This window comes from Ixodes scapularis, unplaced genomic scaffold (assembly GCF_016920785.2).
Source record: "Ixodes scapularis isolate PalLabHiFi unplaced genomic scaffold, ASM1692078v2 PGA_scaffold12__126_contigs__length_90152505, whole genome shotgun sequence".
NCBI lineage: Eukaryota > Metazoa > Arthropoda > Arachnida > Ixodida > Ixodidae > Ixodes > Ixodes scapularis.
Window position 1 is genome coordinate 70,641,084 of NW_024609838.1, and position 21,242 is coordinate 70,662,325.

General features: G+C 47.0%; 1 protein-coding gene across 1 annotated transcript in view; it reads left to right on the plus strand.

The window, feature by feature from the left end:
• The window catches only part of LOC8041820 (uncharacterized oxidoreductase ZK1290.5), a 29,401-nt gene that overhangs the window by 526 nt on the left and 7,633 nt on the right, over positions 1-21,242 (plus strand). The window contains exons 2-6 of the mRNA XM_040210884.2: positions 5,211-5,335; positions 11,931-12,054; positions 13,591-13,692; positions 17,098-17,261; positions 19,327-19,437. Coding sequence (XP_040066818.1) covers positions 5,211-5,335; positions 11,931-12,054; positions 13,591-13,692; positions 17,098-17,261; positions 19,327-19,437 — 626 coding nt within the window. The remainder of the gene's footprint in view (positions 1-5,210; positions 5,336-11,930; positions 12,055-13,590; positions 13,693-17,097; positions 17,262-19,326; positions 19,438-21,242) is intronic.

Below are 21,242 nucleotides of genomic sequence, written 5' to 3' on the forward strand. Positions count from 1 at the left end.
TGCGCCGAGGTGCGGTGTCAGGAGGTGATCCGGATGCTGAGTGCACAAGTCAGGTCGTTTCCACGCTGGAGCGGTGGCAGTTTTTGCGAAGGTTTAGCCGTAGGCAGCACCACGCAACCGTGAGGTGAAGGGGCAGGTTATGAAGCTCTTGGAGTTTCCAAGCAATGTATCCATAGGACCTATTTAGCAAGCTAGAAACCAGGACAAGCTGGAAAGCCCTTCCCACTTCCCACTTTAGGAGAGCGAAGGCTGGAGAGGAGGCGAGAGGGGCTCGCCTCCGCAGCGGTCGCTCTCGTGAAGTGGAACTGAAGGGGTTTGCGGAAAGAGCTTGTTCTAGTTGCTAAACCTGCAACAGACTATCGATACAATTCATTTAAAGATGTCTGCGTTTTCACTTTCAACATATACCTTCTTTTTTTTCTCGGGTGTACAGGTTATAATACGGGTTGTAATTCCACCCCCCTTTGTAATGTCTCCGGGCCCTGAGGACAAAGATAAATATATGAATAATTTAGTACCAGGGTACCCACTCCATTTCTGACTATGAAGAAGTGTAAGGAGCCAAAATTGAAAATGCACGTGTTGATGAATAAATACGAATGCATGAAAAAAAAAAATAAAACATTGGGGACGGAAGCGGGGCTTCTTTTCATGGAGAGCTGTTTCTGTCCCCGTCCGCAATGTTTTGTTCTCTCATGTATTCGTGTAATGAGCATATTTTGAGGTTTCATCATTGCGGCTTCTGAGTTTGAGGGATGGTCCATTTTCGGCACGTACCATGGTCACTCGGTAATTGCAAGGTATTCGATCGTCTGAAACTGTTGCGCTACTCACCGAAAGGGGACTCTTTCAGTGGTGTACAGCATGAAGAAAGGATATCCCTCATGTCTAGTGTGAGATATCCTTTCTTCAATAACAGTTTGATGTCTCATGACCTTCGAGCGTGCAGAAAGAGCAAGAAGCACAGAAAAAGACTTTCTGCGCTTGTTTTGTCAGTGACTGTATAGCGGACAGCCTTCATTTCCAGCAGCTCACTTAGAGCTTGTCTGTGTCCTTATTCATCTTGTCGTGAGATCAAAGGAGCAGATTTCAATTACGAGCCCCTAACAATTGCCTGCAGTTGACACTGCCATGCACGAGCCCACCACTGTCAACTATTATGGGAAACAGGTTAATCCCATTCTGCCATGTCCCAAATCAAGGGATCTGCCAGTGGTGGCCGGGCAGACTGACATGATGCTGCAATTGCAAAATATAATATTTTGGGGAGTTAAGTGATAGATTGACCTCTCAGCAGCATTGGAGCGAGTGCCAAAGATTTCCATTGTGTTCTTCTGGGGCTTCTCCCCACGCTAATATATCTTCCGTCACGACTGCTGTTTGATTCATGATGCACTGAAGCATTTTTTTGGGGGGGGGGGGGGGGGGGGGGGAAGAAGGGGGAAGGGGAAGGGAAGGGGAGGCGGGAGGCTGTGCTTATTTCGAAGGGCATTTGCTTAAGGGGTACTCCGGCGATTTTTTGCATGGTCGCTCATTTTTCTCAAAATCGGCTCAACACACCGATAGACATGGCTCTACGAGTTCCCCAAGTATTGTGTGGAAAGAAAAAAAAAAATTTGCGAAGTTATTGAATGTTCGAATTTCGTTTTCATAGTGTTTCTCAAACCGGGAGCCCCTACTGGCAACATTGAAGTGTGACGACAGAAATGGTACAAAGTGAGCAGTAAGCCCTGTTCCCAACTGATTACAAGACGTTTGATGGTGGGAAAAGAATGTTTGTAACTGATTCATTGAGAATTAAGCACGCAAAAAACACTCGACATACTCTGTTTAAGACTACACGCACGACCTGAAAGTCTCTACCGACTACATGCATGACCTGAAAGTCTCTAGAGCGCGCGAGGATTTGAATGCTGGCTTCGGCATCATATTCACTTACGGTTTTCTCAGTTGCAATTTTGAATTTCGAGAAAATAAATAGCATACCATGGCGACTGAAGTCCGGGTAGTCAGAAAATGCAATTTGTTTAGGTAGCTCAAAATACGGCCGGAGCACCCCTTTAAACCTCTACCTTTCGTACGGAGCACTCGTGGTGCACAACTCATAACTCTTCTCATCAATCTCTATATGGCAAATCTTCAAGGAAAACACTTTTCCTCTCACAATTCGAGCTGCAATGTCCTTCATTACTGTCATGTTCTTTCCATAGAACTCGATGCAGGTCCACTGGATCCACCCAGACGCACACTTTGCTTTCTTTGCGACAGCTACCTTAATACTGGCCTGCTTTGTCGGCCCTTCATTTTCCATTCTTCATAGTTCGCACTTGACCTTTTCTTGTAGTGCCTACCGGCACCCTCCTTTGTGGGGCATGCAATGCCTTGTGAATCAGACATCACTTTCTGGCTGTACACAAACCTCTTTCTGAGTTGGCTGAAAACACCTGTCACCAGATTGGGACTGTCCCCAATTGAGTGCCTTTCAGCTCCCATGTTTTCCCTGTTATTTTCTGGAGCTGCAAACAGCCCCTTGCTGCTTGCGCCTCAAAGAAAGCTTATCGAGGGAGATTGGAGAGTCAGACTTGTGGGAGGTTTTCTGGCGAAAGATAAGGCGTGCTTCAGACGGACGGATGGAGCAACTTTTCCCAATGTCTTGACATTGCAACACAATATGGGCTTCTTGCACTTGCTCACAGCAACTCAATTTGTTATGTTTCGTCATCATTGTCACTATGATTGTAATTTTCTTGCACTATTTTTGCACAGACTTGTTACGCATTCCGTAAAATCTTCCTGCAACCACTCAGCCATGAAAATGATTCATTGCAAGCCGGAACAAAGTTAAACCCCAGCTTCAATTATCATTGCCACCGTGGGGTTCACGTGAAAATATTGCATCCGTGATAAACTGCTGCTTCTTCGGGCATCTTGCAGTTGTTTGAATTGCTTGCCTGTTTCGATCAGGACCCCTGCATGCTGCAGCGCTGAAATCTAGAAAACAACTCGCCAGCAACTCCAAAATTGCTGGTAAAAGTGCCGCATCTTAAGTGAGCCTCAGGAGCACACCCATGCAGTCGTAGGCTGAGGGGATTGCATTCTTTTACTACTGCCCTTTGCTACAGGACTAAGGGGAGGCAAAGATAAGCTGGCATTGGGTGCTTCTGGCAGAATAGTAGTTTTATGTCGTAAGCCCATATAAATTCTTTTTCCGTATATATATATGTGTTCGGTGCCTAAAAAGTACAGGGTTTGTACTTCGGCTATCTTGGGGCTTGCCCATGTCACCATGAACTGAAACATTGTCACTTAATAGGCTAATTGGACGTTCAGTCCCTAGGGTCTTTGGCAGATTATATTGAAGGATAAACACCATGCACCTGGTCCGCGCAAAGCGATCGTAGCTGCAGTCCATATGACATGTTGAGTCTTTGTGTCAACGTAGATGCCGCCGTAATATCTAAAATATCCATCAGTCTCTCTCTCTCGCTATGGATATTGCATTATAGTCAGGGTCTCCTTCGAAACTTTATTCTTGCATCACAGAACTACATTTGGCAGTGAGTGCATAGATTGTGACGTTGCAAGCACTAGCAGCATGCCAACTAGATATGAGGGTTGAAATGTTTAAATTTTTTTTTGTTAACATATTGCTATTGAAATTTACATAGGTGTAGACTTCGGGGAAGCATTGGGGCTCGTGCCCCCCCTGGTGAGATCCGGGGGGGGTAGAGCCCTGGGCCTGGGCCATGATCCTTACCGAGACGCTGTTTACGTGCCATTTAACGAGCTTCTATAGTGGTGGCATGTAAACAAAATAATGTCCACGTTGCCTTTATTGACAAAATACATGGGAAATGGGATCCCAGCGTGCTTTCGTTAGCTTCAATCTCCAGTTCTGGTGAAAAAATATTGCGGAGCACCCCCCCCCCCTTCGGGAGAATGGAAAGTCTACGCCGCTGGAAATACATCCAAAGCCTTGATCACACATTGAGGTTATTAACCAGTCTCCAGCCTAAACAACCTACACAAGTGCAAACATTCTTTGCTAATGTGCGTGTGGGGACTGGCAGGGCCGCGGCATCATTCAATACAGTCTCGAGCTCCGAGTTGGCTCTGCTGTTGAGTCAATTTTCAATCGCTCCCAGCAAGTGAACCCAGCAATGACAAAGCTATTTTAGCGGCACTACATGGAGAAAAAGAAAACAACTTCTGACAGGAGTTCTAGCTTGCTTTATGTCAAGTAACTTGCATGACTTGCCGTCATCATTAATAAAGCGAACAGGTCGTGCTCCTCTTACGCACCATGCAACAAGTGGTAGATTGAAAACCCTCTATCGAATCATCACAAGTGACCTTCGTATTAACATTGACAACTTGTTTAGCTTCTCCACTAGAACTTGTACTATTCCGTCGATTGCTCTAAAAATTAATTTTTTTTTTCCTCAAACCCTACTGGATTAGAATAGCTCATCTCCCAATATCACCAATTCCGAATCTCTTGACAGTTTCCTGCACCAACTGGTTGCCTCTTAGCACGTGTTTATTTCTCCAGGACTTCCCGTGCGCCTGCTCGCTGATGCTGGTTAGTGTGCTAAAATTAATTTATTTGGCTACAAATTCGAAGTGGTCAGGGCAGGAGCATATCACAGGTGACGGAGATGTGGGCCTGCGTTAAGAAAATAACCGTGTTGATTTTTTAAAAGCCGCAAAGTGGAACAAACTAATTCCTATTTTAATGCACTCGCTTTTTTTTGTTAAAACTGCATGATGCTCAAATGTGCCGATCAGAATTAGGTGGTCACAGCATCCCAAAGGCCAGCAATCCCTCCCAATGTCTCTGCCGCCGTCCCAGCTCCTTTCTTCGTTCGTCTGCGAGAGGGCAAGCAACAGGCTGGAGTTGCGAATAGGTGCTGATGGAATAAGAACAGAAGGGAGGAGCTTCAGTCGTCCCGCCTCCAGTGCGAGCTTCCGATCTTTCACAATGCTTTGCCGTCTCGTGCACCATTGAGCGTACGGACCCAGCCAAAGAATGGCGGAAGACGTGGAGCGCGTGCTGGAGGCCGGGCGTTCCAAAGAGACAACGTTCTCATCTTGTCAGTGACTGAAGTAGTGTTGCCATATAAATGAATAAACTCGGCCAAGCAGCTCGAGCTGTGTGAAGGAAACTCTGCAGCTCCTCTGACCTCTGTCTGCCCTTTCTCTTTCTGCAGGCACCTCGCATAGCGGTGGCTACAGCCACTCTACCGTGGTGTACGCCTTGCAGGAGTGCGGCTACCGCCTCATCGACACGGCAAAGCGCTATGGCTGCGAGGAGTTTCTGCGCCAGGCCATCAGGGTACGCTCGCTCCTCCCTGCTGTGGTCGGGGTACAAGCCACTCTGTGCACAATTGGCGCATTTTCCGAACTATAGTCTGCAGTCGGTGTATAGTTTGCAGAAGCAAATTTCGGAAAAAAAAAAAAAAAAAACATTTTTTTTTCGATAGCCTGCCCCTGGTGCATAGTCAGCACCTGGTTCGTACTCTCCATGTACCATAGAATACCGAGCATCTGCCAATTCCACATTAAGCGCCCATTACCGAATTTGTGAGATCTGAGAAAATATGCATAGTACCTTAATATGTAAAATTGATGACCGAACAAGCGCCCATCCCCCATTTTTTTGCGCTTATCTCCAAAGTTTGAATGGGCGCTTGCCTGGTATTTTACGGTAACATCTTTTATGCGTGGCGTACCTAGAAAAGTTTTGACTTTACGAATGCACAAACGAGCTGGTATATAAAGAAATCATAATGAACAGAATCGGTTTAATGACATTTGTCACGTCTCGTCATAATAAGCGGTCTTTAAAACAAAAATCCTCGTATAGTCCATACCATGTAGATGGTCCACATTTCCTAAAATTTTAACTCTTAAACAGGTATAGTCCACAGACTATAATCCAGAAAATGTGGTAAATTCAATTTCAGTTTTTTTGTTCACGCCTACAGCGAACAGTATGGGTCTGGGGACGGGAGAAAGAGCTGCAAGATGGCAGCTTGACATGTCCAACTGCATCCTACATTTAGGAAATGAGTAGACGGGAAGATAATAAAATTATTTGAAACAAAAAATAATAAGCCATACATGAAAAGAAAAAATATACTTAGAAAATTTTGTACAACACCTTTCTGTTTTTAAGTTCAGTAGAAATGTGTCGCTTATTTAAAAAAAAAAATGTAATGATGAGGGCAATGCGTGCCAGAATGTCAGCAGCTCGTAGTTTAGTCGAGGACCTGGCATTGTGCACCCCATATGAAAAATGTTTTCCACTTAGTTTAGCAATTTGTCGCAATGGGTGATTAGCAAATATTAGTTAGACATGCCGTATATATTATGGCAGGTTTATGATTGCAATATTATTTTATTTTTGTAGTTACGTTTATGAAAGAGCAGCCAAGTGTGCGTGCAATAGAGCGCATTAGCCACCAGGCTGGTTTCCTTTTTCTGCATCAGAAATAATTTATTTGTCTCTGCACTCATTGTAGCTCCCCAGACTAAGTGACAGTCGATTGATCAACCAGTCAATTTATTAATGCAAAAGCATTAACTATCCCATGGAGCAAAGCCAACAGCATCTGTAACCACGAAAAAAAAAAAAAAAAAAAACAAGAAAGAAATGTCCATTTTCTTATTGGCTGAGCAAAACGGCTTCTAGATAGCCATTGGTGACCGCTTCACAAGAGCGAGTGCTTGGCTGCACGCTGCCGCTTCACGAGAGCATGCTCTCGGTCGCTGCTCTTGTGTCAGGCGTTGCCCGAGGGGGGAGGGGGGGTTTTCGGCCGCTTCTGGGCCGACTTGCTAGAACAGCATCTCAGCTGAGACTCGGTGAGAGAAAGCACTGCAGAGGCTGGGGCGCGCGAGCGTCTTGAGACGCGGCAAGAGTCCCGCTCAGCTCGTGCGCTGTCTTTGGCAGTGCTTTTCCCCCAGTGTCAGCTGAAACGCTGTTTCTAGCAAGTTGGCCCTGCTCCTCTTGGCGCCTGAGGAACATGGCGGCGCCTGAGGAACATGGCGGCGCCTGAGGCATCTACATCGTCGGCGGCCGCAACCTCGGCAGTAGCGAAACGTGGCCGTCCACGCCAGTACGCCGCAGACGAACTAAGGGAGCAGAAGAATGACATCCATGCTTTTGCATTCACAACCAATAAGAAGTGCTTAGGTGTTCTCATACTTTTACAGCAGAGCTGTTAAGCTCTAGTTTCCCCAGTATCGTGCCCATGAACAAACAAGAGCCGAGAGCTCCGAGCACTGCACGGTAGCGCAGAACGAGCAGCTCCTACCTCGGTGCAATTTCTAGCTGTGCCAGAGCCTTTTGGCCTCGGGGTCCGGCTGCGGTTGGCAAGGTATGGCGAGGCGAAGTGCAATGGCGTCTGCAGAGCGGTAGGAAACAATCTCGCTTGCTGAACCGTGCGCTAGCACGTCGCCTCTCATCCAGAGTGGCCCAGCGGCATGACACGGAGCCCAAGACATTTGGGTTTTGATGTTTCTTCCGTCTCATAACTCCTTGCACAGCATCGAAGACAGCGGGCACGGTCCTTAGTTTATGCTCACTGAAAGCGTCGAAAGGCCTTCACGCACTGCACGTGCAATGCACAGGAAAACGTGGTCACGTGGTGCGACTGGTGCCGGAAATGCAGCTTTAACTTTGAGCTTTGACACGGCGTGGCGCCACCTTCGCGTAGGGCTTGGTGCGTATTCATGTAAACCTTGCCGCGTCGGCTTCCTTTGGATGACGATTGGAGTCGATGCGCTGAAGTCGTATTCATGTAAAGGCGGCTCTAGATGTCATAAAGATAACAGCTTTGCAGGTCCTTCATACTCATGGGAAGTGGAAGGGCTCTACATTTTTTTTATTGGTTCGCTGCCTATCATTAGCGTAATTGCAATCTAAGTATCAAGAAGATGACCATGCACTAGAAATGCCGCGGACTTTTTTCGAATCTAAGTTTCGATAATCGAATCAAGAGGTTCGAAAGGTTCGAAAGATTTCGAATGTTCGAACTTTCCATATCGAGAAATTCGTCGCAAGTCGAATTACCGAACTTGTTAAACTAAGAAGTTTGACGCTTTTCGAAATTTCGAACTTATTACGCTGCGAAATTCGATGCTTGTCGAACTTTCGAACTTGATAGACTAAAAAATTCGATGATTTTCGAACTTTCGTATTTCTTGCACTAAAAAGTTTGAAGCTTTTCGATCTTTCGACCTTTCTACCCTAAGAAATTCAATAATTTTCGAACTTTCGAACTTATTAATCTAAATAATTCGAAAATTGTAGAACTTTTGATTCCTGAAAAGTCAAAAGTTCGACGACTTCGAATTTTTAGGGTAAAAGTTCGAAGTTCGTCGAACTTCGAAATACGGGCGGGCGGTTTCATTTGGATTTAAGCAGTGAGGTACATTCGTAATTTTTTTTTCTCGCATTTTTACATGTGGTGTCGCACTCTTTGCGAAAGACAATGCCGTTTATTTCAATCACCTGGCATGCTTGGCTTTAAAGAAATAGATTCCCGAAGGAGCGAGGAAAGACGACGGGTTTCTGACAATTGTCGTCTGTGCCATATTTGAAGCGCGCTATAGCCAAAGATATTTATGGTAGAGATGTTAAACTTTTTAAAAATGATCAATGTATAACCTAGGTATGTGTCGTCTTAAGATATGATTATTGTCGTTCAAGACGAGTTTCGAAGAATCATCCAAATTTGTATCTACGAGCAATTATGCCCAAAACTTGGTAATTTTTTTCGTCGAAATGGTTTGAGGTATTGCATTTAAATTAACACCACAGACAGTGCATATCATTACTATCTGCAGAATACAAATTAATGTATATATTGTTCATTTCACGTTGAGGAATAAATTAACTCAGGGAAAAAGATTTCTAATATTGCTCAAATTCGACACGTCAAAAAAAAAAAAAAATTTATTTTTTTTTTTACTTCACTTTTTTGAGACGTGTTTTTTTTTTAGCCTGTACACATTTTGGTAGGATAAAATTGTTTCGTAGTTCTGGGTCTCTGAATATGTAAGAATACCACACTTCCGGCGGATTCTTGATATTTTTTTTTCTCCAGCTTTTTATTTTTGGCATTTATTGTTGTTTATTTATTTATTATTTTTTACCAATGGCACAGTTATTTAGGTCGAAAAGACATAGCGTTGAACTTCCGAACCACCAAGCATGTGATGAGTAGTGCCTTCTGACAACGAGTTTCTAACAATGACCATCTACGCTATCTTTTATGCAGTGAAGAGTGACAGTAGCTATACATATGCATAAATAATTTCAGATTAAAATAAGCTCGACCATGCCCTCTTTCCCCGTATTGTTCCCTTTAACAGCCCGAAATATCTGGGCGGGGGGGGGGGGTAGAGAGAAAGAGAGAGAGGCTGGGGTCCCCCCCCCTTCCCCCCATTTTTCCTCTTCCGACGCTGCTGGTATGGTAGAACGCTCCTCGACCTCAAGTGGTGTTGGCTTCTGCGCTTTTTGCTCGGCATTTCTTCCGTCTCCGAAAATAAACCTCCAAAACAATTACAAACTAAAGAATTGTCAAGCTACAGGCGAGCTGGTGTATGTTGATCATGATGCAAAATCCCGAGACTGGGAATAAAATTCGAAAGAAATAGTGTAAGAAGAAAGAAAAAAGGGGACAGGACAAAGTCTCAAACTCAGTTGAGTTGAGTTTGAGACGTTATTCCTGAGCTGAGTTTTCAGCTGAGTTGAGTTTGAGACGTTGTCCTGTCCCCTTTTTTCTGTCTTCATACACTTTTTCTTTCAGATTTCATTCCCAGTCTCAGGATTTTGCATCATGTACAAACTAAACTTACTATATGCCAGCGTCACTCGGGCGGCGTTCGAGCGGATTACTACCTGTGTGCAAGGGGGTGGGGAGGCAGTTTGCCAGATCGCTTCAAGGTTTTTCTGAGCCTCAAGTGACCCTCAACCACCTGCCTGCCCCTGGCCGTTTCGAAATGGATGAGTATCATTAAACAGTGCGTTCGTGTGATCACTACTGCGTGATGCACGTTAAACACCCCCCCCCCCCTCCCAGGCTGGCGGCCACAATTACTGATCTGCACACGTCACTCTGCACTGGCAAATAATCCAGAACATCCGGGACACTCGTCGTCTCATTTAAAGGGCAACTCCGCTCAATTCCGAAAAATTTAGGCTTACATGTGATTCCATTTCACAAAGCACCACTAAACAACTCTACGTCTTCGGATTCGCGAAATGTGGAATATTATTTGTGTAATCCTAATTTAAACACCAGCTGATACCGAAACCGAAACTTCGGTTGCGTCAGGCAACATTGGTCTCGTGTGGTCAGAGTCATGTGCACTTCACGTCGAACCACGTGGTCTTGTGACGTTCGGGAGGGGGGCGAGGGACAGGACACGCGACGCGCGCAGGTCGCTTCGCGTGGCGTGGACGGTGACGGCCCGGGCGAGAGGGGGAAGGGGAGAATACGAAAGAGAAAGGGAGCGGAGAAACAGACCGATAAGCGCGCAGAACAGCGCAAACTAGCGCATCCGCGTTGCGGTGACCACGTGAACGCCCGGTCAGCCAACACCGGGAGGAAAAACTCATGACGTCTTCGTTCATTTCGCTTTGAGAAGTAAAAACAAACAAAACGTGAGAAGGACGTACACATGCCTCTGACGTAGTGGCTCAACGTTTGCCGCTCCAACTCCGTCGCTTTGACTGCGCTGACGATTGCGCCTCGCGTCGCACGCTAGAGTTGGCAGATTTCGGCGACTTGGCTCACTTGAAGGTTTGCTGGCCAGTTTGTTAAATATATAGACGGAATTAGATCGTAATATTTGACATGGGGTCTTCCTATACGATACTGAAGAGGGCTACATAGTTTTCTAAATATCAAAAATGAAGCGGAGTTGCCCTTTAATTGCCTGACCAACTTCGCGCAATCTGAATATCACACCCAAACATTTCTAAACCTGATTTCGTGAAAACCAGTGAGGCGTGAAAACGTTATTTGAGACTGAAACTGTGGCGGAGCATGAAAACCGGACTTCAAACTTTAAACACTTGGACTTTAAAGAAATTCGAAACCTAAGTTTCTTTTTTCGTATTTAGCGCTAAAAGAGAATCGAAACCTTCGAACTTTTCTAACTTTATGTAGAAAGAAATACGAAATCTTCGAATTTATCAACCTTCATGTCTATAAAAATTCAAAACGTTCGAATTTTTCGAATTTCAGATCAAAAGGAATTCCAAACATTCGAATCTCTCGAATTTCGAGTTAGGAAAGTTCGAAATCTTCGATTTTTTCGAACCTCAAGTAAAAAATATTCGAAATAATCGAACCCAAACTTTTAGAAACCGTGAATTCGAATTCGAAACTCCACAATTTTTGAAAGTTGCGAATTTTTATAATTCGAATCTCCGCACGGTCGAAAATTTCGAAACCTTTCGAATTTGAACATCAGTTCGGTTCGAAAATATCGAAATCTTTTGAAATCGAACCTAGGGTGGTTCGCGGCATCCCTATCATGAACTTCGTGGAAACCTTTCAGAACACGGTGAGGCCGGTGCCTGTGGTAATGTAGCCACTGGCCATGGCTGCAGCAAAGAATACAACCCACATGTGGGACAACACTCTTGGAGGCAGATTGAGGGGCAGATGAGAACCACTGATGCCTTTTGTGATTAAGCAGGAGAATCGCAATATTTTGGGGGAAGGTGGCACGTTTAGTGTCGCTTGTGCCAAGATAAACAATATAAAAAGTGTAAGCTGTAAATTCTGTCAGTACTAAAATCGTTGCTCCTTTAACGGGGCATCGCTGAAGGACCTCTTGCACGGTTCCGAGGAGAGTTGTCCAAGGCCCGTCGCTGGGGTGACAAGTGTGGCTGGCACTCTTCTGCTTCCCAGGAATCTGGCGTCGCGCGCGAAGACCTTTTCCTGATTACCAAGTTGTGGCCCCGTGACTACGGAAGCCTGACGACGCGCCAGGCCTTTGAGGGTTCCCTGCAGAGGCTTGGGGTGGACTACCTGGGTGCGTTCCCTGTCCGGAGTCTTCTGAAAGCTCTCTGAAGTGACGTTCACGGCTTCCTATTGTGTTCTTAAGCTGCAGCAACTTTCTTACTGCCAATTGCGGTAACTGGTACCAATTTCAATTGGATCGTCACTTGTTCTCTCTCTCTGACATTTGGCTCAAGTTTTGCTTTTGGTTCCAGAGATTTCCACTGGCAATTTACTAAAGGAGTATATTTGTCTTAATAATAATTCTGGAAACAAAAATTTAAGAAAAAAAAAAAAGGCAGTGGTAACGCAAAATATACTGAGTGTTGTTTCATGTTGACGTGCGAATGAACTTGGTATGCATTTTATGCTTCAGTGGCGCAAACATTGTCGTGCGTAGCATCTCTGGAAGGCCCTGTCAAAGCTAGTGCTCCAGTGGGAGTTGTATGCACGAAGTTTGCGTTTCTTACGGTTGCACACCAGCTTTGACACCGCGATTTCGCATCTTCCCGTTTCCTCCGTACCCCACGCCTGTTCTCTTCTCCTTACTTTCCACGCACTCTTCCATTGTATGTGCGAGCATCCCCCCCAACACGACGTGGACGACTAATAGTGCTGCGCTTTTATTTTCAAATTTGAATATAAACAACCTACGTGCTTCTAAAATCTATGCTCCGAAATCTGTGCACAAGCTTGCAAACTAAAATGTATAAAAATCTAACCTTTGCTTTAATGCAAACAAAACTCTGGATGGCATGGAACTCCTGGGAAAGAAGTTAAAAAATGTCCTCTGAATTTTCCTCAGAATAAGCTCCCTAAATACAGAAGCCTAGTCATTCGGTTGCACCGTCTTAATTTGCGCCGTTTCCACGCGATGAGGAGCTTTCGTCGAGCTCCTCGTGTTTTTTAGCATTCACGGTTTTGGAATGTTTTGCCTCAAGTATAAAGAGTTTGTAAGTTCCAATTTGTGAACAAAATTCCTTTTCGTACTTAGCTCGCCGTAAGTTGCTGCCCTTTCACTAGACACAAGAAACCCTAAGGTGACTTGTGTATTGCATCATAATATCTGGAGAGACTGGGCAGTTGTCTCGGTTTCTGTCATGTGCACATCGGGAAAAGAAGATGAAGCCAACTGATGATTTTGAAAAAGAGAAACATTGCCTCTTCCTTCGATGTCTCCATTAAGAAAAAAAAAAGAACAGAGACATCCGTGCATTTTGAATGAGCCCAAACGTTGAAAATATTTACGAGCTAGCATTCGTGAGACGCATCCATGCCCTCGCCAAGCAGCCAAAGCACGGCGGAGGTCACGGAGCGCATGCTGGAAAACCGGGAGTTGGAAAGACGCTCCCCGCCGTTCTCATTCTGGCAGCGACTGTAGTCGTCAACAACAGATGGCCGACGAGCACGCCAATGCAAACCATTCGCGCTCTGCACACACCGTTTCTAGTGTTTTGTCCCCGATCGACGACTTTCTGTTGGTGAGCCTCGTGGCTTACTGAGGTTCCGGATGCTTTGGCATTGCAAGGGAAGCTTCAATGCGGGTCCCTTTCTCTCATCCTTCCTGCAGACATGTTCATGATGCATTGGCCGGAGTGTCCATCGTCGTGCCCCGACCGCCAGAAGGTGCTGGACACCACTTGGCGCCAGCTCGAGCTTTTGTACGACGAAGGTACGCCCCCCCCCCCCCCAATTCCCCTTTTCGCTGCCAGTGTGCGGCGGTGATCTGTCGGCACCATGGCATTCGGCAAGATTTAGTGCCGTTATGGTGCTCGAAACACATCACCGACTGGTGTGTATAACCGCGTCCTTAAAAGTGGTCCGTCTGTTTCTGCCCGATGACATCACGGAAGTGCCACGTTGTCACCGGTTGCAATTTCGGCGGTGTTGCAGTGGTGGAGGTGTTTGTTTACAATTCATGGAAGCTTTGGCAGCTGGGAGTTGGAGCACCGCAACGACAGCTACACTTGCGTTCGCTCATACTTTTTGCCGGGGCTTCCAGCACCAGCGCTGGGATGGGAATGTTTGGCACATCACGCCGTTTTCCGTGACGTTGTTTGTTGCCACTTCGGGACAAAATTTGGTGTATGGGCGAGATAGGACATAAACCCGCTGTTTGAAGGCACGTTGCAGGCACCATAGTTTCGGCTATATTTGGGGAGGCATATTTGTTTGAACGGTTCGCTTTGTTTCACTCGGACAGGGTAAGCTTCGAGATAGGGCACAGCAGACCTTGATGCTAATGCGTGTTTCACATGCAGCGAGTGTCCTCCTAAAGCAGCGTGATTTACGCCGCCGCAATGCTTTGGTCAGCGGCAGAGCAGCGTGGTTCCAGAAGGTTGGAAATCTTTTGCAACGGCAGAGCGGCAGCATCTGTGCTGGCGGTTCACGGCGCGGCTGCAGCGGCTTCAAGGGGGTAGTGTAGTTACCGCATAGCCTCCACCATGCATCGGGAACGGCCGCTCCTTGGAAGACGGTGTAGGTGGCGCTTCGATCCGTAGCACCGTTAGGGTGCCTTCATCGGCGGCAGATAGCGGCACCCTAACACGCTTCATAACTAGTATAAAAACCTCAAGAACAATTATTTGTTTCCAGTGAACTTCCACGACATGATTTTTGTTTGAAGGTGAATAAAAATGTGAAACTAGCAGACGACAGTGTAGTCGACAGCTGCGAATCGGCCGGAGCTGGCCGGAGTCAAGCTGACCAAGCGGCTAAGCCGGAGCCATAGCCGAAATAACGGTGCTGCAAGCGCCAACGCCACCTGCGGCCGTCTTCCAACGCTGTGCCGCTTATGCGGCTTCGATCGTTACACTACCCCCTTTAAGCCACTGTAGCGCGGCGGAGAACCACGTGACAGGAGGAGAAGCCTCACGGGAAAGCTTGTGCATAGGGTGGCCCTTGCACGTTTTTCAAGCAGACGACATGCAGAGAAAGTGTGCAAGCGACTGATTTGCTGTTTTATTTTTTAATTTCCATTGGTGGGTTTCTAATGTTTTGCTTCAGCAGTCGCGTCAGAACTATTAGAGAAATTGGGGATGAGTGGTCACATCAGGACTGTTCAGGAAACGGGGTAGGGGATTGTTCTCCCCTTCCTCCAAATACTATCTTGCGAGGAGTGTCTGAAATGTTAGGGCATATCCTAGTTTGGGGCCGATTGCCTCTTGCTGCCCCCACTGTCCTGACACTGCTGACCTTGGAATTGTGCTTGCAAGGTCAAGTTCCCCTTTCTTCCTCTCTTTTTTAGTGCTTGAGAATTTCTTGCGTTGTCGTGTTTCACTGTCGTCGTGTTTCTTCTCCTTGTGGGCACACATTTCCTTGCATACCTCAACTTCGGGGGCGGCCAGATTTGTTGGAGTCTTTCCAACCAAGGTTTCACCCTGCACGACAACAAACTTTCAAAAGTAGATAAATAAATAAAACTGAATTCTTTTTATTGCGTTTAAAATCAATATTTTGTTTTAATAAAGTAAAACTAAAAACTAAACTGAAATCTAACGCATTCAGATTGTTATTAGAGACTGCTAAAATTCATTTCACACGTCCGCTTGCTGCAAGCGACGTTGGGCATTGCAGCGGCTATGTGGCGCAAGCTACCGCTCGATAGAAAGGGTACAGCTGCTAACATCCGTCCATTCATCCAGAAAACGCTTGCAGAGCTCTCGGACGACGCATGTGAAATGAAACCTCGCAATTTGTGCCGTGGCGCCGCTAGCAGTAGCAATTTCGGCCGCAGAACTGCTGCATGTGAAACGCTCATTACTGTGACGCCGAGTCGAGGTGCTCGCATTCAGGAAAAGCCACCATCTATGACTTCCCAATATTTGTTGTAAAGGGACTAGGCATTCACTTTATTTTAAACAACTGGTGCCCAGGATAGACTTCTTTACATTTGGGAAGCAGGGAACATTTGTCCTTTCTTAATTACTCGCTATTTGTTGAAAAAAAAAAAATATAGATGTTCTTTTTAAGGTCTCAACTTTTCTGGGCACTGCAACCACAACAAACGTGCTGGTAAAACATCCAGCAATATCTTCTGTGAAACACGCAGCAACTGAGGTGGTCCGTCGTGGGAGGCAGTGGACTGTGCTTGCAGATTGTTACGGCGTGTGCATTTGCTCAACACACTCGAGAAGCCGACCGACGAATTACTAGAGTGGTCTGGCACCTTTGGAGCTTTCAAACGACGCTAGTATGTAAGACGCGTCCGATGCTAAAGCGAGAGGGTGAAATACCACGAAGAGACTGGCAGAGGGTGGCTTGCAGGGCATTTTTCATGCTAGCCGAAGCAGAGGCCATAGTCCGCACTGGTTTTAAATCATTATGCGTTTATGCAAAGGAAAACAAGATTGTCCAGTAAGATTGCTATACTCACTGATAAAGTGAGAATGCCCCGCCTCTAGCACGAGCTCCGTGCCTTCCCCCATGCTTTGGCTACGCACGCATGCTCGAGACTCACGAGACGCCGAAGCATTGTCAAGGGTGGGAAGCTCACGCTGAAGGCGCGACAGTTCAAACTCCTGTTTGCCATTCTAACCTTGTCAGTAACTATTGCCGCTTGCCGGGCCGAACAAGCAACACTCGGTCACAGAATTCTAGAAGACTCGCGTTTATTCTTACTCGGGGCATAACTTTTATTATTTCATCCTAGCTTTTTGTTCTCGAAAGTGCTCGTTCATTCTCGCCCCAAGCGCGCAACGCTCGAAGCTTCTTTGTCAAATTTTCGAGATAGTCACACACACTAGATAAGGAGCTGCGCGAGACCTTGTCTAGTCAGTCTCGCTCTTGCTTCCTGTTTCGCCGCCAAATCGCCGCCCGCTTTTCTGCTGTCTCGACGCCTATTCTTTATTTTGTTTGGCACAAGTTTGCCAATTAGACCATTCTTTAAAAGTTTATTATTTATCATCTCTTCGCCTTACTCCGTGACACTATAGACAGAGAGTATGATCCTGGATAAGATTAAACTGTGTTGGCTGTGTGACAAAAGCCTGCCTGTTTGTAAGCTAGACGGAGTAGATCTTGGATGGGATTGGATTTATGCATTGACTAAGTGTTTCCGACTGGGCTCTGCACGCAGGCCTCTGTCGTGCCATTGGAGTGAGCAACTACGAGGTGGCTGACCTGGAGTCCCTGCTGGAGTCGTGCAGCGTGGTGCCCCACGCCAACCAGGTGGAGTGCCACCCGTACCACTTTCCCCAGGACCTGCTGGCATTCTGCGACCAGCACGGGATACAGTTCCAGGTGGGGGACGGGGCTGGAAACGGATGGAGGGAGGGATGCGCGCACTTGAACCCTTTCAAATGGGTGGCGGCTTGCGCCCCCTAGCCAGCATTTTGCAGAGGTAGCCATTAGTGCCCCTTTCGCATGAAATCCGGCATTGTTTTCCCATCTCCATCATCTCGATGGAGATAGGAAGAGAGTGTGGCGCTATATAATAGGAGGTGCAGTGGAAGAGATGTGGAAGAGAACATCTAGATTAATATGTGAAAGAGAGAGCAGGTTAGATGAGGCACAGAGGTGGAAAAAAAATGAATAGTGCTGTGTAAATCCACAGTAGTCACGGCGATAGCTGCGACACATAACAGAGAAGTCGTTGGGCATCGGTGTCACGTTCACGCACTATAAGGTCTCGATGGCCAAGTCTCTTGGCAGCAAAATCTCTTGGCTTCGTTCTCAGAAGCATACATCTCACTGTTTTTCCTGCGGCAAACAGCGAGATGTACCAGAGTCGCCGCCAATGCGTCTTTTGGAGTTCACAACAAGTGCTATGCTAGCATGCAGCAACACTCCTTTTACTGGCGACCAGTAAACCCGTGTCGGCGGCCGGTATTCAATACCGGGGGACTCGTGTTCACGTACAAGAAACCTGTACAATTTTACCTGTGACCGGTGTGAACCTGTATAGACCAGTAAAAAGTCGTACAGGTTTTTTCACTAGGAGACCAACAGCCAGGATCACAACATCCAACAGCAAAACATGCCGGCTTCTGTGACCTAATTTGTTGCCACTCAAGGACCACTTGCGATGCTTGGGCGATATACTAGACCTTTCCAGCTGCAGTCTCGAACGAAGCAATTTACAGCGCACGTCCCTGGTTTTGAGAGTGTACGTCAGTGTTTCCTGATTGCGGCGAGCTGTGGGTTTTCTCGTCAGTAGGCTGTGGCAGCCTGCGTAGGCACAATTCCGGACGCTGGTGGCGGCAAGATTGCCTTGCCTTATTTTTTGTTTTGTGTTTTATGGCGAAGAGAATTTCTCGGAGTTTTTAAGAAAGCATTGCATTATTTTTGGTAAAAAAAACAAACAAATGAAAGCCATTTTTGCCGAGTCCGTGCGCGACAGAACAAATTCAACTAGAATGTTTGTTTCACCCTATGTTGATCTTTTTAACGGCACCATACACTCCGCCGTGTCAATCTACTAAGGTTCTAACTGCCTCAAATATTTAGCCACACCACAGGATAGCCAAACTGCATTGGCATTCCCTGCTCACATGAAATTCAACGAGTCTCATCAGTCGAACATATTGCACGTACCCATGGTGCCGCGTTATCCGAACAGGATTTGAGAAAGCTCTCAAGTAACACAGCATATCCAAAATACAGTGTCGACGATAGTTACTTCACGACGATTGGACGGAATCCGGCTTGTCCTGGGGTACGTTTTGAAGAGTGATGCTTTTTTTCACAGCACTAAAGCAAATGAACGAATGTGTCTATTTAGTTCCCATACCTCATACCTTATCAGCTACTTCTTGCCAGGACCGGGAACATAGCCGCGAAGGCTTTCCGGAGATTATCTCAACGGAAATAATCCTCGCAGAACCTCGAACGGCCCGCTTTGCGGGCTGCTTGACGTTCGTTCTCTTCGCTCGTTTCTTGTGAAGGTCGAGCAGGCTACGAGCCCTGGCCCAGGTATTTCCTGGTTTTCACAGTGGAAGATAACACAAAACATGCAAGCATCCTGAACAGGCAAATAAAGTAAAAGCTTTCAAGGAAAGCCGGCGAACTCCGAATGCACAATGCAGGTGGGGAGTCGTGCTGGCCGGGTTTCCACAGCTCAGGCGGGTAGCAGAAATTTTTGGCCGATAGGGGTCGCTCGAGTCGCAAAATGGCGGTGGCCAGAGAGCTCTTTTTTGCAAAGGTCTTTAGGATTTGCTAAACACATTAGTTGGAGACACATTTCAGGCACAATACTTGTTGGAGGGGTCCTGCCAGGTTTATTTGCTTTCCTTGACTGTCTTTACGCAAGTGTCTGGCTGGACTTTGTCATAGATGTCCCTGCTGACTGCCAAGGTCTCTCCCACAGGGCTACTCCCCGCTGGGTAAAGGGAAGCTGATCCGGGATCCGGAGGTGCTCAGGGTTGCCCACAGCTGCGGGCGCACTCCGGCACAGGTGCTGGTGCGCTGGTCCATCCAGGTAGGCAACCCTGTGTGGACGCTGCCTGACATGCCCTGTCGCCTAGTGTTCTTAGATCTATCAATTGACAAGCTCCACAGAAAACTGCTGTTCGAAAATGGTCCTTCATTGTGGCCCGCCTGCTAGCCAGTATGGGCGGAACCGTTCCTATAGTCGGTGACAGGTCAAGGACGAAGTGGAAGCTCCTCCCACCTCTTTTTACTTTAGTAGTGCGAACACTGAAGGGGAGGCAACCTCCTCTCCACCGTTCGCTCCACTGAAGTGGAAAGGGGTGGGAGGAGCTTCCACTTCGTTCTTGACCTGTCACCGACCGTAGCGCCACCAGCGGCACCGCTTCCGCGGGTGACGGAGAAGGACCGTTTTCGAATGACACTTTTTGTGGACAAACTTCTACCCAAATTTTATTCTCACCATAGAAGGCACCCTCTTTCGCCCACAATGTGCGAAGAAGTAAAAGTGCAATGCAGGGAATTGTCGTCACGTACCTGAGGACAGAATTGCAAAGTGGTTAATGCACATCGCTGTTGTGGTTGGCATTGTGGATGTCACTAGTGGCATCCACAATGCCAACCACGACAGCAATGTACATCATGGATCACGGAGTGCTCCGTGATCGGTAAAGTAAGTGGGCAAGGCGAGACACTGGACACGCGTGTCAATGTTCTTCGTAAGTGTACAAGGTTGCTGGTGATGCCGACATGCACAGTCGGTGCGCCGACATTGGACACCACTCAGAGGTCCAATTCCGCCGCGACGAGGCTGCGGGACCACTTGTTCTTGCGGCCGCCAAGGTCGACGTTGAAGTCGCCAGTTACGATGAATGGTATGTAGTTCCGGCACAGATCGTGGAATTGGCAAAGCACGAAATCGGTCGGCACCATCCGTTGCGGGTTGGCCGCGTGGAAGGTACAGTCGTGTCTCGTTTATATGGACCGCAATAATCCGGATACTACGCTATATGGAAACCATTTTCGGAGACAAACTGGGAAAATACATATATTCTTGTTGCGTTGTTATAGACAACTCACATTGTGGACGGTTTTTTGGGGGAACGGAGGTGACCATATTAACGAGACATCACTGTATTTGCCCGCAGGGACCGCAAAAGCCAGCCGTTCCCTCCATAAACTCTCCAGGGATTATTTTCATCGTTCCCTCCACACTCGCTCCTGGGATGCAGTACGACCTTGACACGGTGACACCATTAGGAAGAGTGACATTCGGTGATGAGCAGAGAGGGGGACGCATAATCTTCTTTCTTCGCGCGGCGAGGCCACAGTATGCGCGACCAATGGGAACACGCGGCTTCTCTCTCCTTGCCCCATGAGGGTAGATAAGAAGGATTTTTCTATCCCCGCTGCGACGACAGACAGCAAGGAACGCCAACGCCAAAATCCCTGCATAGTGTCACCCATAAAGCTGTCGCGCTTTAAGAACCTCAATAGAATCATTTTCCAACACAGGCAATATGCATCCAACGTTTCTCTGGCTCTGTCACTTCTGTCCATATTATCTTGACTGATAGCACAGTGAGCACTGCCAAGAGGATGTACCACGAAAAGGTGCCAGGCACTTTAGGAAGCTTGCCAGCTTACTTTGCTCTAGTAGCATTGCTGCCGTCGGCTGTCATTGCGCAACCTTCCACGTGCAGCAAGCACTGTCTTTCTACTTTTGCAACCTCCGAGCAGTTCGGTGTGGGCTGTGTTTCGTGTCGGCGTAAACTAAAGCTGCGGATAAATCTTTCTTCCCGCGAGGCATTTTACAGCGAAGCTGTTATGCGCTAGGATCTGGGAAAAAATGTGTCC